The sequence below is a fragment of the Anguilla rostrata genome, chromosome 3 (assembly GCF_018555375.3).
Source record: "Anguilla rostrata isolate EN2019 chromosome 3, ASM1855537v3, whole genome shotgun sequence".
Taxonomy (NCBI): Eukaryota; Metazoa; Chordata; class Actinopteri; order Anguilliformes; family Anguillidae; genus Anguilla; species Anguilla rostrata.
The window spans coordinates 19,661,404-19,679,981 of NC_057935.1; the positions used below are offsets into that span (position 1 = coordinate 19,661,404).

Consider the following 18,578-nt stretch of genomic DNA (forward strand, 5'->3'; position numbering starts at 1 on the left):
CAGAATCAATTTCCCCTTAGTAGCGAGTCATTTTAGAACCCATTATAGCAGAGGAGTATTGAGAGGATGTGTGATAAATACAAGTCAATGCAAAGCATGGTTCTTCTCCATCTTTAAAGCCAAACCGGTCACGTGTAAGATTTCTGATAGCTATGGGCTAGAGGAGGATGGATTTGGCAACCCAGACATGACTAGGCAGAGTGAGGGCCTCCCAAAGACAGAAGAAATGAGAGATTCAGTTCCAGAGACAGTTGAGAAGTTAAAAAAAAAGTTGATGGCAAGGAAGGTAATGACCAAGGGCAAGTAACTAGCCAGAGGAAGTATGCACAAAACAGTTCATGGCCATGTCCCCAGAAAGAGGCAATAAAGTACGTAAGAAAGTAACGGCCAGACACATGCAGAGACATGATAGCACATGTACTCCCACTGCAGTCTCCTGTAAAGACCAGGGCAGGCTGTTTGCCTTTGCATGTGGGCGAGGACTAATCCGGCGAGCGGCTGAAGGGAAAAAAAGAAGTGGGAGGAAGCTGACTTGGGACTGCTGAGTAGGATATTAAAGGTGCCCATTAGAACCAATGAATCATTGCCATTCTTCTTCCAAGCTAGAAGGATGTCAAGCTTGTATAGAAGGGTGCCAAGATGTCCTATAGGAGGTGATAGAGTGCATTGGGGTTAGGAATTCCATTGTAGAGATGCATTTATTAGAAATGGGAAGAAGTGTTTAATCATATATTAGAAGGACCTCCCCTGCCATTGCCACAATCTTTGGAGCAGGAACAGTCAGGGAATGAGTAACTGGACTGGAATAGTATAAATAGCTGTGGAGTGGTCAACGTCTGAGAAAGAACAAGGAATAGAATAAACTGAAAAGAGGTGCAGACAGTGATTAATTGAAGTTGGTGTGTCACGTAATGGGTTAAATAAGACAACCTGCATGGAGCTAGCTAAAGTTAGCATGTTATGAAGCTCTACAGTAAGAATCGCGGATCATCCAACATGGAAGTAAATACACTCAAATTAAAGCTGACAGTCTACACTGTAACCTATTTACTTTACATATTTATTACTTTATTTCAAATCCAATGTGCTGGAGTACAAAAAAATAAAATTGTGTCACTGTTCCAATACTTTTGCAATTAACCGTATATTTTTCTTTTTAAAGATATTAAAGTTCTTTATAATGGATAAAACATTACTTTGCATGGATTGGTTGGATTCCAAAGGGAAACATAACCCAGACTCATTAGTGATTATGAATTCAGTATAGCATTGATCTTCAAAAGAAACATAACTAGACAGTACAGATCAATAAACAGCCCAACCGAGAATAAAGGCTGTAAGAAACCAGTCTGAAATAGTGTACATCAATCTTTGACACATTTCTTTTTCTGTCCGAATATGTAAACTGCCCAGAAGGGTATTGTGTTAACGTGTTGCAATGGAAGCAATATATATTTTTTTTCCAATTGAAATTTGAGGTTTGAGAAAACTGCACTCTTTCTCCTGAACACTGAATGAATATGTCTAAATGTAAACACATGCATTATGGCTAGCAGTGTGGGGTGGAACCAAAGCAAATATTACAATAAGAACACTGTCCTCAATAAGGACATGGTAAGGGTGACACATTCTTTGTAAAATGCACCATATGAATACAATTGAATTGATTTATTTGTTTGATTGACTGACTGACTGATTTATGTGTAGCAAAATCATAATTTTGACTTGCATACTTGTATTTATGTGCTTTACAATCTCAAAGCAAGACCAAAAACTATCATATACAGTGAGCTCCATCGTCAACACGAGGAGTTGTGCCATTGAAAGTCAAGGAAGCCATCATGAGGCTGAGAATTAAGAAAAAAAAGAAACATAGGCCAAACCTGATGCTAACCAAAATCCACTGTTTGGAACATTATTAAAAAGAGAGAGCACAAGTAAGCTCAGAAATCACAAAGCTAAGGAAGACCTCAATTTGATGACCAAATAATTCTCACCATAATGAATAAAAATCCCCAAACACCCATCCAACAGTTCAGAAACACTCTTCAGGATGCAGTGACTACTGCCCGCAGAAGACTACAAAAACAGAAATACAGGCTACACCGCAAGATGCAAACCACTAGTTTGCTGCAAATACAAGATGGACGGGTTACAGTTTGCTAAGAAGCACCTAAACAAGACTTCTTGAGAAAGGTCTTGTGGATAAAAAACACTCACTTTATCAGAGTGATGGAAAGTGTGGAGACCAATGGAAACTCCCCAAGAACCAAAGCACCCCCCCCCCATCATAGTGGTGGGGGTGTTATGGTTTGGGCATGTATGGCTGCCACAGATATTGGCTCACTTGTCTTCATTGATGATGTAACTGCAGATAGCAGCAGCAGAATTAATTATGAAGTGTACAAAAGCATCTTGTCTGATCAAGTTAAACCAAATGCCTCCAAATTCACTATATTCACTGCAGAGGCTCCCCAGTGCTCTTTCTTCTTGTCCATAACAGTTGATCTTGATTATCCAAAGTTTTGGCCTATGCCTCTGACTGTTTTTTGTTCTTCTTATTTCTCAGCCTCATAATTTCTTCATGGACTTTCATTGCCTCAACTCTGGTCTTCCTGTTGACAAATGCCAATAACTGACTCCAAAGACAACCAAAGGGTTATAATCAAAACTGGTTACTGAAAGCTCTCTTAATTGAATCGACCTAACTAATCAGAAACACCTGTGACATCATTTGCCCCAAACATTATGATTCCCTGAAATGGGGAGAATATTTGTAAGTGTTATTATAAATATATAGGTTTTTATGTTTTTATCTTGCATTGAGATTGAAATTCCAGTGACAATGTTTTTGTTAATCATCAATCAATCAACCAATGGTTTAAAAATGTTTAAACATAAACGGTTTAAAAATTAATGACATTGTATTCACATGTTCAAGCTATAAAAATTTTATATGTAGAGAAAACCACACAGGTAAAGATAAAAGCATTATTCCTCTGCGTCTGATTATTCCTCATTTTCTCAACGCAGCATGTCTGACAGAAGCATATCGTCTGTCTAATCAATGACTAAGGCACTTAGATCACTTATTTGCATCGCGGCCGCGCGGCTCCGTAATGATGATGCCAGCGAGAGGGTAAAGTGGCCCGAGAGAAGCGTAATTGAATCAGCCGTTCCGAGAGCGGAGCGGAGCGACTCCGTAACAGCCCCCGCCTTTCAGACGCGGGCGCGGCGCCGCGAGTCGCCAATAACCTCCAAGTCACGGCTTTTCCCTCACAAAATAAAAGAAAAAAAAAAAAAAAAACAATATCCGCTCTGTGTCGTTACTGAATGTGCGATTCACGCCACCGCGGACACGGGACTCGTGCACACAGCGGCGAGCGCGAGGCTCGGAGAAGCGCGACAAGCGACGGAAGATTCCGATTGGATCCAGCGCAAAAAAAAAAAAAAGTACAAAAAATTCAAACCTTCCCACCAGACGTAAATGATTAATTGTATTATATATATTTTTATTTCATAAAAAGAAAAATCAAACATGAATAAGACTTCTACATAGATAGAAACAGTATATGGCTGCGGATGCAATCTCAGCAAAGAGAAGGACGTTTTTGGAATGTGACATTAATTTGTCTGTTAAGCACTCTCCAGAGTCCAGTGCAATAGGATGAAAATGGCTGTCAGATAGCAACCGTTTAGCTTAGCTGGGGGGGGGCTTAAACGTACATCAGCACAACATGTCAGAGCACAGGGCACCCCCGGGCAGCTGTTAGCATTATAAGAGGCTCTCTGTGTGTGGCCATTGTGGCTGTACACATATATTAGTGACCCTGTCTCAGGTGCCAAGACAGAGCTCCTCACATTGGTTATTTTTAAATTGATTTTCACCTTTTGGCGGCCGCGCCGGCCTGGCAGCGGCGCGTCCGCCCCAGGGGGCCCCGGCGAGCACTACGAAAACCCGAAGCTGGAAAATCGCGGGCAAACGAGCGCCATTGAGGAGATTTAGGACTCCTCATTCAAGGCCCGGGTCTCTCGGCGGAGGACACAATTTTCACATGAATGAGAGCCCCGGAAACTCACTTTCTTTCTTTCTCTCTCTCTCTCTCTCTCTCTCTCGCTCGTGCAGGCCAAGCACGTCGGTCCCCGTGGGGGCGGTGGGGGGGAGTGTGGGGTGGGAGGCGGTAAGAGGAGTCTCGAGGTGCCCCCGTTGCCGAGCCCGAGAGCAGAGCATAAATACAAAAACGTACGCCTGATGGGCCGCTTGCACTGACCCCCCCCCCTTCCCAGGTCTGCTGCGAGAGCTGCTCTTTAAAATGCAATGCCGGTATTGTCTAGAACAACACCATGGGGACGCTAGCTAGCAGCAGGCAGTGTATACCCTTTGACAGGCAGTTAGCATCGGGCCTGTTCTGAATGCTTAGCGCTTAGCACTGTCTTTCCGCAGGGCTCCAACACAATATCGGTGCACAGTTTTTACACAACAGGCTCGGTTGCCGTACACAGAATCTCAGGAATTTTCCATTCAGTCAGTTATACACCAGCTTAACCACTTGAACTTAAATTATTCACAGGCCAAAGGCCCATCAATACATGCGTTCTACTTTCCAGCACGAAAACAAAACATCAGGAAAGCCAACTCCAGCTTTTTGTTGGAGGTTTTTTTTTTTTTTTTGGCAGGCCAGAGACAAGACTTGGCTGCTTAAATTTGTCTGAGAATGCACCATTTCCATAAAAAAATTCTGTAATTTATGTTTTCTGCTTTCTTTCTTCAAAAAAAAAAGCAGAATCATTCATTATTTACAAAAAATATGAATTTGATATCTCTAACTGTTGAAATTGACACAAACAAGAAACACATTTTAATAAAGTATAGATTTGCCTTTTTTGACTCAGAGATAAGGACAATGATGTGCTTCAGGATTAGAGTGAACATACTGCAGACTGCAGCCTGTTAAAGCAACTGATGCATGGCCATAGGAACAAGGAAAATCACTGTTCTGCTATCTGGGCTCGAATATGAGCAATTACTGCAAAGGTGACAGCATTCTGAAATAAACAAAAATACAGGAGAAGTTACTTGAAGATGGAAAGACTTTCCAAGTCCGACCAATTCACAATCAGATTGTCACATGCAATCACGCAGGAAGGCTCGTGTTAGAGGGAGGCAAACTGATGAATCCAAACTGTGTTACGGATGACGGGTTTTGAAATGATAATATAATTTACGATAATTATAACAATAGCATAAAACCCCTAAAATGAGTTGTTGTGGGGACGAAGCTATTTCATACGCTGATACAAATGATCAGCCATACCTGCTAACTTATTGCACCGAGTAAAATTATGTGGTCAATATTCATCCCCGTGAAAAGGCTAAAGGATCTCAAGCTGAACTGCAGTCTAACCATGCTGAACTGAAATTCATCGACACGTCCCCGCCATAATGGGAACTATAAAACAATATTCAGCTCACTTGCCAATATCTACTCAAGATATAGGAGCAATCACTGTTCAGGGTATTTGTAAAACAAAGCAGTCTTGACATAGAACAACTACAAGGTGTTTGATCGGAGTATCAATAGTTATTATCTTGGCATTAAATTTTAATTTCTGTCAAAAGCAATCTCTCAGTTGCAGGTCAATTGACCAGGCAAGGGTTTAATATATCTCACTTATTGTCCCAGAATTGCAAATGGCTTTCAAGCAAGAATGATCCAGTTTCTCCTTTGTTAATTTCTTCCTTCCCCACATAACTTTTTGACTGACTGCCAACGCTTAACTGTTTTGGCAATCTTATCGGTCATAGTCGACAGATATACATAAAGCAATTTTCTTTGTGTTCAGTTCAAAGCTACATCCAAACTAACGACCAAATACACTTTTCAGTAACTTGTCAATACCTTTTAACAGAATTAATGAATTCATCTCACATTTGGCACAGTCAAGAGATATGGACCATAGCCATTTGCAAACTGCTGATCACAGCTGTATGTTCTTGGACACCCCCACACCCGGCTATCCTCTGTAAATGCTACTCTGTCTCTGTGATCGTAAATTCATTTTCCACACACGAGTCTTGATTAAATTGCATCTATTTTAACCAATTCAGCTAATATCAGCAAAACTTTTCAAAGATAACTTCATATCTGGGAAATAATTATGCATTTTCTGCCAGCTTGAATGTGAAGCAGTATGCCCGGTATAATGTAGAAGGCCGTATGTTTCATTCACAATGTACGTAACACAATCTTAGATTCAGGAATGCATCAACGACAGTTAATACTTTCAAGTATCCAACTCTTGGCTGTTTTTCAGTTATAATAATGCAATGAATACTATTTTTCTAAATGACTAATTACACATTCATTTCCATGTTTATTTATTGTATTGTGATCATTTAAACAAAATACCAAAAATGCACTTAAATAAATACCAATACATTGTAGAAATTTGTTATTTTTTTAGTAATCTATCAGGCTTCTGGGATTAATAAAGTGAATTCCACTAATTCACTTGATGTATTATTTTTTATTATTACTTTTTTTTTGGTCAAGACTATTCAGCTCATTTAGTATGATTGCATTTAGGTTGATGTATTATGTGTAGTTTGCATACCGGAACAAAGAACACAGACAGAAGCAGGGATATAATAATACACGTACAGCATGACCATATGTTCTAGAACTTTCTGTTAAATGACAGAAAGAGAGAGAAAGAAATGTTGTGTACCTGTTCAGAGGGTCTACCACAATGGCACGGGGATGGGACATGTCGCCCTCCAGGAGGGTTTTCCTGGTCTGCGATGCCTTCTCTAGCCTCGCCACGCTGATGGTCTTTCGGTAGCCGTCATTGGTCCAGTAGAGGTTGTTTGCGATCCAGTCCACTGAAATGCCCTCCACATTATCGAGGTCTACAGAGCGAGGGAACAGTGGGGTAAATAAATCACACAGAGGTGCTTTTATCCTCCCTGCTTCTCCCTCTCCCGGCTGTAATCCGTCACTGTCCCCGTCCCCCCCAATTCTGTAATTTAAGCGTGAACACATTTTTTTTATCTTAATTTTAATTTTTTTGCGAGAGATTCATCATTTGTGTTGAAAAAAAAAAACACAACAAAGAACATGCAAATAATACTCCTAGCAGAAATGCATTGGGGTATTAGAGGTTGACCCAATTCAGGAATATCATAGCGCTTCATTCATCGTAAACCACAATATACCAGGGAATGATTGATTATAGTGCAGAGGAGTTCACACATGCATTTCAAAAGTAACATTCTCAAATACTTTTACTAACAGTAATTCAATACTACAAGCATCGTGACAGCATATTTACATCTCAAAATTATTTCCTCACAATCCTCCTTTTTTAAATTAATGTACACCGGAATCTTATCTGTTCTTCCCAGAGTAAAAAAAAAAAAAGCACCTAAAGCCTACAGAGTTTCTTTATGGAAAATCTAGGGGGGATGGAGAATTCCTGGTTGGATATCAAACAGTCAATTTAAAGCATCATATGAGATTTTCACACTGTGTGCATTTGGTACAGTAAAATCAACCTTAATGGGAGTTATACTAACATTGATTATACTAACAAATGTCAATGAATTTCCATGTCCAAGCAGCTATGTATTATATTAAACAGTAAATAGAAAAGGTTAAACATCACCCATTTTATTAATGTTCTCTCCCTATTTATTTTACCCTTCAACACGTATGCTTGCCTGCTATTTCAACAATGTAACATCCCCCATCAGGTTTGGATGGTCTTCTACATATGTACTCAAATACATGAGCATGTACTGAATTTTTTTAACTCCATTTTACCCCTCGGAATGCAGTCATTTCTGCAGGTGGAGATGCTTCCAGAGAAAGTGAAAAGGATGGTGTATTGACTGCTGCTACCAAGGCACTACCTGATGATAAGACGGTCTAAAAATTAATTTTCAATGTGCACTGGCAGGAGCCATGCTACAAATGGTAGGAGGGGAATTTATGCAAATAGCTTGCTAAATGATTAGTTTAGCGTTTAGTTTAGTGTTGAAAACAGGACATTGTAAAGTTAACATTAGGAGTAAACAAAGTTACATTGTTAGAAAGCTGAATTCTGTGTATTTCAAATGTGAAAGTCAGCATGAGTCTTGAGGGTGAAAAGGTATTGATGATGAAGCACATCACATTTGGTGCAGGCAGATTGTAGAAACCAAGCTGTCCAATAACTGAGCTGTTATTGTGTAATAGGGCTGGGAATACCCTAAGGACAGTAACCTTGAGTGACAATATTACCGATTATGCATTTCCCTATAGGATATACGCACAATCAACATTGGCACTGTTCAGATTTCATTCTAGACACTGGGATCGATCGCTGAACAAAAGGGACTAGAGGTTTAATTAGCACAATTTGTTTTAAGTGGCAATAAGTATCAAAATGGAGGATGCACTCACCGTCCTTGAGAACGATTTCCCTCTCGGTTCCGTCAATTTTCTGCCGGCCAATGAGGAAGCTGGTGGTGTCGGCAAAGTAAATGTACCCAGTCTCGGCGTGGAAGTCCAAGGCCCGCGGGCTCACCAGGTCTTCGATTGGAACCATGTGCTCGTCTGTGCTGGACTTTACATTCGTGTCCAGGGCGCGGATGACCCCCGGTCGGCCCTTCCCGTAGAAAAGGAAGAGCTCGTTCTTCGGTTCTGCAAAAGCGAGATTACCACAATAAACAAACCACCGGCAGACTAATCTCCAGCAGCCCGTGTTCTGTCAGGGTGTTAATTAATCGACATAATTGGCCTCCTTTTTCTTATTATTCAACACTGAAAATTAAGCACTTTGGCAATCAAAATGTATCCAATGCCAGAAGACTAAGCTAATTGCATTACCTTAATTAAAACAAGAATTAGTTCCGCTGATTAGGCCTTATCAAATCAATCATCCTTTCTCGCAAAACAGTCCGAGCTTTCCAGAGACAAGACTAATTGTGGAAGGTGTGTGTGTTTTGTGTATACGTGTGCACTTGTACTTGTGTGTGTGTGTGTGCATGTGAGCGCACTTGCATGCTTGTCCGCGTGTGTGTGTGTGTGCGCGCATGTGTGTGCGCACACTTGAATGCGTGTGCGTGTGACTGCGTGTGCAACCGTATGAGGAGGTGGTAGTGTTGTTACTAGAACAAAATGTGCTGCCAAACTGTAATATTTATTAGTGCCTGGCTGAGATTCTGTTTGTCCAGTCTGCACTGCTTTGTGAAGCCGACAATGAGACCGGCTCTAATAACACTGGACCTCAGGCACAGGCTATCCTTGGTGGATGTGATGTCATTCTCCAAACACAGGGAAGAGAACAAGAGGCAGCGCACAAGTAAACAAAGATACCGAAACCGCATGATACGGGGGCACTCGCTGCAGGAATTAACAATCTCCTGGGTGCACAGGGAGAGGAGGGAAAGAGACGGAAAAAGACAAGAGAAAGAGGAGGAGGGGGTGAGGGAGAGGGAGAGAGAGAGACAGACAAGGAGAAACAGAGCAGGAGGGACAGAGGCAGATAGAGAGAGAGGGCAATAGTAGGAAAAGAGAAAAGAAATAAGCAGGAAAAATAGTGAACGAGACAAATAGAGAAAGATACAGATCAAATGAGAGAGAGAAATAGATAAAAAAAAGAAAGAGAGAGAGAGAGACCCGGTCCTTATATTCTCCTCTCTTGTAGGCCACATGTACACCTCGCACCAATTCGTTAGCCCGAGAGAGGCGCCTCGCTACCAGCGAGACAATTACGGTATGAAATCCTATAACACCACAATTACTGAGGCGGCAAGAGGCAGCGGAGAGCCTTATTAAGCTCGGAGGAAGAGCCCGCCGTTTTCCAGAACAAGCGGCCCGGGAGGAATAAATCACCGGAGGAAGCGGGCATCGCTGAACTCTTCATCATTTCAATCAGATTAACATGGGCCGAGTTCTCCTCGCGTTATCAATTCAGCCTTTCGCTTCCATTGCCGTCCGCAGCGTCCCCCAGCTCCCCCCCCCCACCCCACCCCACCCCCCAATTGATCGGGACGGGGCCGTGAAGGGGACGGGGCCGAATTGAAAACCGCATCGCGCCAGTTAACCGATCTCGCCGGCCGCCTGACGCCTGCCGCGTCTTTTTTCGGGACGGCGTCGCCTTGTTGCGAGCTCGTCTTCGTCGCCACATCGGAGGCCCACCTCCATCCGGCGTCTATTGCTTAATCTTCTCGCGCATCAGTGAATCCAGCTGTTCAGGCATCTAATTTCATTTTGCTGCATCGCAGCACTGGGACCATGAGCTGTGCAGTATGAATGGGACGGCTTCTTATGAACCTCTACAATCATACCGAACATCAGCACATCTGTATTCTCTGATGTGCCAATGTGTTGGACAGATATAAATGGATGGCATGATCACGCTCTGGAGAAGGGAAACGCGGACTGACTTTTGCAGGACTTTCCGTCGCTACCCAGGGTGAAGCCGGTCCGGCAGCGGCAGGTTCTGGCCTTGTAGCTTCCGGCGAGCAGGCAGATGTGGGAACACCCACCGGCCCTTCCGTACGAATCCGATTCGCAGGCGTGACTCCTGACTGGAGAGAGAGGGACCCAGAGCGTGTTACCAGGGGTCAGTCAGCCAAAGAGACAGCAGCGTTGTAACCACAGAACAGGGTACGCTACATGGATGAAGGCCAGGGACACACAACCACACACAAAACACTAACATGCCTGCCAGCACACATACATTCACAATGTTTAATACACACATACACTATATGACCAAAAGTACCCGGACACCCCTTGGTCTGGGGCTGTTTTTCATAATTTGAGCTAGGCCCCGTAGTTCCTGTGAAAGCAAATCTATCTTAATGCTATATATACAACCTCATTCTAAATAATTTTGTGCGTCCCCAACAGTTTGGGGAAGGCCCTTTCCTGTTACAGCATGACCATTCTCTCGGGCATATAGCGAGGTCCATATAGAAATGGTTTTGTTGAGAAAGGTGTGGAAGAACATGATTGGCCTGCACATAGCCCTGACCTGAACCCCATCCAACACCTTTGGGATCAATTAGAAAGCCAACTGCGAGCCAGGCCTAATCACCCAATCAGTGCCAGACCCCACTAATGCTCTTCTGGCTGAATGGAAGCAAATCCCTGCAGCCATGCTCCAACATCTAGTATAAAGCCTTCACAGAAGAGTGGGGGTTGTTATAGCAGAAAAGGGTGGACAATATTCCATTTAATTAATGTCAGGTGGTGCACATGCAAATGAATGTACACACACACACACCATACTGTACATACAAATGCACATAAAAACAGCAGGAGCATCTGGTGCAATATGTGATCACTTTACCCATTGGCTGAGTCAGTTTGTGATAAACGCGTATAACTCTGGAATTCTCCATGCTGGTTAATGTCTGTGGGTCTGTGCTGTTAAAGCGGTTTATCTGTAAAATGTCCACTTTGCTTCCTCTGGATAGTTCTGCATGTATTGCAAACAGGTAATCTTCAAAGAGGGATAATCCGTAAAGGTAGGAAACCTGGAAACGGAAAAGAAGAGAAATGGGAAGGTACACATTAGGCAGTGGGACGCTGATGCGTTCGACAAACTCCCACTTAATCCCAGTCAGACAGATTTACATGCCATTCCTTTTTATCTCTATACTCTGGCTGCGTTATGAAATAAGTGCTACAGACACAGAAAGGGAGTCCAACATGTCACGCTTCCCCATGCAAACAGGCCCTGAGAGGCTACAGGTCCTCACAAAGGAGCACAACAGACACACAAGCACAAACACAGAAAATGGCAGGCCCAGTACACACTGAAAACTCCAGAAGGGTTCACACAAAGTAAATGTGTCCTTCCAGCACTGAGTGTGCGTACATGTGTGATACATGTCCACCAAAAAACACTGTGGCCCTCCCTACCTACCTCCCAGGGGGACATGGCCCAGCTGGGAAAGGTTGACCTTTGATTTATTTATTTTTTTTAAATTTGAGCCTCGCTGGTAATGCAAAAGCATATCGGCACATCCTATGAAGATGTCCAGAAGCTTTCAAGTGCTTGGCTTCAAACTGCAAGGCGGACCAGCTTTTCAATAAGTACCCCGAGGATGTGTGATCACATTATCTCTAAGTAAGAACACCTGCAGACACAATGAAAAATACTTCAATAGCAAAATACTTAATTTACTATGCATTTTCCCTTATCAAGCAATAAGGATTGTTGAGTGTGGTTTTGAAGACTCCTTTGAATAAAGATTTACCAGGGCTGCTCTTTAATCATCTATTATACAAGTGGCACTTGAAGAAGTTTTTAGGGAGTCTGTTCTTCTCACTCTCATCATGCCCTTGCCTATCTGAATGAATCCTCAATGCTGAGAATGTTCAGTAAATTAGATCAGGTTTTTGTTCAGGGACTGACAGGGGTGGAGGTAGGTGTGCATGTCTCAATAGTGTAATCAATTTCCTGAGGCAATTCCCTGACTGACATGTTTGTCCATAAAGAATAGCAACAACTGTCACCCGTAGAGGAAAATGAGACGTTGTAAAGGCAGACTCTTCAGGGGTGGGCGGACTCTCGCCTTTCCCATGCTTGTGTAAATTCTCTCTCCCTCTCCTAGCAGTCATGCTGTGGCAGAAAACTCTTCCATTTCTCCACTCTTTCCATCCCCATTCTGTGGCTTTTTCTGCTTCCCACAGCTCTTCCCTAACCCTAATAAATATTGTTTGATTGATTGATTGATTTATTGATGGATGGATGAATGGATGAATGGATGGATGGATGGTTGCATAGCCCCATCTCTCATCAGTCACTGGCTTTAGGGCAAAAACAAAAAATTGTAATGTGTGCGGAATGTGCTTCTCGACTGGGTGGGTGAGAGCGGGGGGTCAAATGCAGATTTAAACTCACAGAGATCCCATGAACAATGGTGTGTCTGTTCTTGCCCGTGTAATCCACAACCTCAACATAGTCCAGGTAGGCATCTGCCCAGTAGACTAGCTTCTTCACCAGGTCCAGAGTGACTGCTGTGGGCTGCTCCATTTTGGATTCCACGATCCGCGTCCTGTTGGTGCCATCCATGTCGCATCGCTCCAACTTGGCCACGCCACCATAGTCGGTGAAGAAAACCTTCCTGGAAAGGAAAGTTGGAAAATACATAATTAATCATTTCTGTATTTATTTATGCTCTGGTGCTCTAGAAAGTAAGCCATACTCTCACTAAAGCGTGGAAGACATGTAATGTGGGAAGAAGCGTGGCGCCATGTCTCTGAACCAGCAAAAGTTCCATAACCCGTGTTTGTAATGAGTCATCAGGCACATCCATTTCATTATCATTGCAGGCATTCAAGCATACACTTATATCCGAAGTGACTTGCACAGATGACATTTTTACATACAGCTACGTACAGATATTGACTGAAACGATTAAGGTTACGTAGCTTCCTCAGGTTTTCCAGCTGGGAATCCAACCCACAATCTTTGAGTTCCAGTTCCCTAACTATTTTGCTACTCCGTCAACCCCGTCTCTCTGAAAATTAAAACAAATAAATAATGAAAAATAAAATAAACTGTATTTTTTGTTCATCAGAAATAACTCTCCTATTTCTCAGAAAGTGTGAGAAGTGCTTACACAGACGGAATTCCCTCGCCCCTCATTCCACAGATCGGCATTATGCAAATAATCAAAATGTGATTTCATATTTAATTTGAAACGGATTAGGCCTACCCTGCAGACCATTTGAGTTCCTAATATGCACCATTTTCAACAAAAGAATGTGGTCCATAATTACAGTATGGTGTTGTTCTATATTACAGTTCAATGCACATTATTCTTCAGTTGGAACCAACAGCTCTTCAAGGTTTCAGAACCTGCAGTAAGGGATTTGGATTTTGATCCAATTACAATGCAGTTTCATTGGGGCCTCAATGAATATCTACACTGAAGAACATAAAGAGGACAGGCATTCCACTTTCTTTGGCTAAAATTGGAAGCAACATTTGCGCCTCTTAGGTTACCATTGTGTGCTGTGTCTAAAGTCAACTATAATTCTCCAAAAACGACCTGTAGGGTGTCAACTATATTTTTCCAATTAAAAATTTTTTGTTGTTAATGCGTACATTGGTGACATTTTAAAAAACGTTTAATTTTATTTACGCCATGATTAATCACACTGCCAACGTATCTACATATACACACACATGCTGTGGGGTGTTCATTTGAAGTTTTCAAAAGTGCGCTGAGCGGCTTTCAGGGTCTCTTCACGTACCATGGTGGCATCCGCTTCTGAAAGCAATTCAGCTTAGAAAGAATACGGAAGCCTGCTCTATCCTTCATGGAAGGACAAAAAAGAATCCTGGCAAGCATTTCAGAATGCTTTGTTTTACACCGTGTTTAGTAGCATATTGCCTGTGGGTTTCTGTTAAATCTATTGTTCTGCTGTCATACCTCCAATAATAAAGCAGACCAGCATGAGAAAATCACTTCTGTACCTTTGGTGTGTGATTGTCTTGAATAACAAAAAGGACGTTTATACAGAGCTGAGAGAAAAACGGAAAATGAGTCGTGCGGCTTGTGTCCAGATGATAAAAGGACGGAGGGGCTGGTAGATGAGAGTACAGGACAGGATACATTATATCCTCAGATTTATGGTCAATCTGAGCAGATTGATTTAGTTTCAGTGGGCTATCATCTCCGTATCATGGTGGCATATCAAGACTTCAATCAAGGCAATCCATCTGACTTTAACCGCTTAACTGTAAATGTCAGTTATGTTAGATCAGACGCAAAGGATTATATCCTGTTTAATTTGCAGATCCACCTTGAAACACTTTTCCCCTTTCTTTCTTTTTTTATGCGGGAAACAGCTTAGTATAGCATAGGGCGGCACAGTGGTGCAGTGGGTAGCACTACCGCCTCACAGGAAGAATCCCAGCCTGGGCCTCTCTGTGTGGAGTTTACATGTTCTCTTGCATGAACTACGGTTTCCTCATACAGTCCAAAGACATGCAGGTAGGCTAATTGCACCCTCTGTGAGTGAATGCTCTGCAATAGATTGACGACCTGTCGAGGGTGTCCTGCCTCTCGCCCGATGTACGCTGGGATTGGCTCCAGCACCCCCTGCGACCCTGCCCAGGATAAGCGGGTATAGATAATCGATGGATGGATGGTATTTTCATGATGTAATATAAACTTTCAGCATCGCATAACATCATAACATTTTGAAATATCGTCTGCAGTTTTCAGTCTGATTGAGAGAATGAGAAAGAAATACCTACGTAGTGAGCATAGACACCAATGCAATTAATCAATGGTTTGTGCTCAGCATGGCCCAGTAGAACCTTTCCTTGCACAGCACAATAGATACATGACTGCTTAGGCAACATTGTGAGTGTCATAACAAATTAAGTCAAGCAGTTTATCGTGACTTTCATATAACAAAGCAACCCATTCAATATCCATTTTTTATCATAGATAGTTTAAGTGTTCTGCTTCTCTATTCATATTCACACGTGTTCATCTCTCTTTTATATCCTATAATGTGTTCAATTTGATCCAACAGCCACTGCATTGCTGTTAAATCCAACGATGCTAATTGGGCTGTCAAATGTCTGCACGTGATACGACACATTCCCATTTTTTATTTTATTCTTTGCCCTTTTGAGAAGGTCATACACACAATTAAACTGTTCTTCCTGGGAGGACAATGGTGATTTCTGTGTGCGCCAGTCCTGTTAATTGCACCCAATTCACAGCTTTGATTACACAGTACGTTAGAGAAAACAAACAACTGGCAGGTGACTGCTTAATGCATGCGAACGTCTCACAATGTTTCAATCTGTCACACTTTTAAATGCTTTGTTCTTTGAAAGTCAGGGCAAATTCATATAAGACACAGTGTGATTCTGAGCTGTGTCAGCATTGCATTAAAAAAAAAAAATGCAACCCAGTCAAATGTACATTTGTACTACTTGCCACAACCACACTGCTGTGCAATAAAAAAAGCCATAGGTTGTAAAGCTATAGATTAAAGCACCCCATTGCTATGTCTGTCAAACATATGGTCTTGAGTTGATGAGATTCAGCTTCAGTTGAAAACATTAGTTCAGACTCTGGGGGCTGAGGCAACAAACATTAAGTTAATTAGTTACTCGAAAGAGGGATTGATGAGCAGATTCCTAATTAACGCTATAACGAGGACTCAGGCTCAACCAGTTTAGGCACATTCAAACTAAAGAGTTTCAGAGGAACGAAACGTGACAAAAATATTTTGTTAAAAAAAAAAAAATTAAAAGCTTTTTTTATTTCATTAGGCTTTGTTGTATTTTGACCCGAGGCATCTAAAAACTGACACGGAAACTGTGTTCTGAGCAAAAACAATTAAAAAATTAAAAAAAAATAATAAAATAAAATAATAATAATAAAACTGAGCAGTGAAAGAACACAGAAATGAACTCTCTTCAATAAATTACTCAATTTTCACATTTACATTTGAGAGAGCAACAGCCGGCTTTCTACAGACCACCTACGCACCGCCCACCGCCGTCCACAGGCCCTTGGCCTCACAGCACGAAGCCAAAACACAAGTTTCGCTGGGTTCTGAGGATCCACGGGTCTCGAAAACAAATTAAATCAGCGATCGCCCCGCGATATGCACACCAAGGACCCAATTTGCAGAAAAGACATTCCTTGCGCACTTGGTGCTTCAATAAACAGGTTCACTCAGATCGTGATAGTCGAATATGAGACAGTGAGATGTTCATTCAAAGTCCTCCTCCTCTCTATGCCAAGGGACCTGTACTCCACACCTATCTGAATTCAGGAAGAAAAAAAAACACAATGATCAAACACAGCCCAGGTTGACATGAGGGGTTAGGAGAGGAGGGCTTATGAGCTACAGATAACGCACTGCAGGTGTATATATATACACACTGGGTGTAATTCCTTACATTTGAATTTTTCATTTGTTAACAGTGCACCACCGAAATGCTAATACTATGGATATCAATGTATTACTGTTCCCTTGGAAACAAAAGATGTTCATTGTTAGCAAATGTCTAGGCATAATCCTATATTTTTAACTTCATGTACATGCACTACATTTCATATGCTGAATCATCCAGTAAGAATGACGTTGGGGCCTCTGTTGGCATTAGATTAAACTTTTGTCTTTTCTCGACACGTAAATGGTCTTGAAACTTACTGCATTGTGAATGAGCACCCTGCATGTTCAGGCCAAACTTAGCTCCAAATACTAATATGAGCTGACAGCAAGGGTAGGAGGTGCTTAATCCAGTCAGGCCATAGCAATAGAGGAATACTACAGGCCTTGAACATGTGATATTTTGGCTGAAAAATAGCCTTCGTCAGCTCGAGGCAGGGCAGGGCAGGTGTCAGCAGGCAAAGCTGTGTTGCATATAAACAGCTGCTCTCTTAATTAGAGCCATTTGCTGGTATAATATTCGGGAATTTAAGTGACAGATCATGGCTTGGATTTAAATGTTAAGGAATGTTTTAGCTCATCAAACTGAAATGAGTGAGCTTCCTGTTCACTTGCATAGCTCCTGCTATTTTGATGGGTGCACTACTCTTGTGTCACTCGATATATGGGCCTTGTGTCTTACTCATTCACACACACACACGCACACAAATAAACAGACATGCACACCCATATATACAAAAACCTGCAAGCACACACGCACCCACCCGCTCACACAAAAACACACCCCCACACATACTGTAGAACCACACATAGACACACATACACACGTGCACACACATACACACACACAGTCACTCTCTAAAACACAAGAACACTTTTCATCACAATTCATCTCCTCTCCCCTACCGGTTTGTCATGCACAACACTCAGAGAACAGTCAGCGAAATCCTCTGTCCCACCAGCGCTTCGTTAGTCTTTACAGGCTTCTGTGCTTCTGACTCAACAATTAGCTCAGCCAACGTGCTTTCCCTAACCTTTCATAGCATCTGTCAACCTATCACATCCACAGCAACAGAGGAAACCTTAATGGGACAGCACCCATTGCTGAGTCAAACAGGAAGCTTGCACCCTCTTTTTTATACCACAAATGTGTCACTGAGCACATACGCCTGCAGGAAACAAGAGGAGCATCAATTAGCAGTATGTGAGCAAAAGTGATGAGTCAATATCCGGATAAATACAGGCAGAAAATTCTTAATGAACTAACTGAAAATCCGCTCAATAAATCCTGCAGCTCTGGGATATATAACAAAAATGCCGTGACAGGATGAAAACATTCAGGGTAAATATATAAATATTTAAAACAGCATTCATAGATGAATTAGACAAAAACAATAACTTTGATGCCTTTTAAAATGAAATGACACATTACTGGGAAATAATTCATGCCTTTTTAATGCTATCTATCAACCTTCCTGCCAAGCGATTTTCTCTCGCTTGTACTGAAAGAGAACTGAATTGAATCGGCCCCTATTTGTGAAAAGGTTGAAGAAATTTCTTAACTGATTTAGACAGAAAAAGAAAAGGCCATGATGTTTTCCCTTTTCTAGTATCCCATATGCACTCTGACTGACATTGAACAAG

At 42.0% G+C, this 18,578-nt stretch overlaps 1 protein-coding gene across 5 annotated transcripts in view; it reads right to left on the reverse strand.

Moving 5' to 3' along the window:
• The window catches only part of LOC135250411 (low-density lipoprotein receptor-related protein 1B-like), a 398,366-nt gene that overhangs the window by 220,617 nt on the left and 159,171 nt on the right, over window positions 1-18,578 (reverse strand). For all 5 annotated transcript variants that reach the window (XR_010328923.1, XM_064326657.1, XM_064326656.1 and 2 more), the window contains 5 exons: window positions 12,904-13,126; window positions 11,344-11,530; window positions 10,433-10,576; window positions 8,445-8,684; window positions 6,730-6,910 (listed from right to left, as the gene is read on the reverse strand). Coding sequence is in view for 4 of the 5 variants with exons in the window: in XM_064326657.1 (XP_064182727.1) it covers window positions 6,730-6,910; window positions 8,445-8,684; window positions 10,433-10,576; window positions 11,344-11,530; window positions 12,904-13,126 (975 nt within the window). In the remaining variant the exon portion in view is untranslated. The remainder of the gene's footprint in view (window positions 1-6,729; window positions 6,911-8,444; window positions 8,685-10,432; window positions 10,577-11,343; window positions 11,531-12,903; window positions 13,127-18,578) is intronic.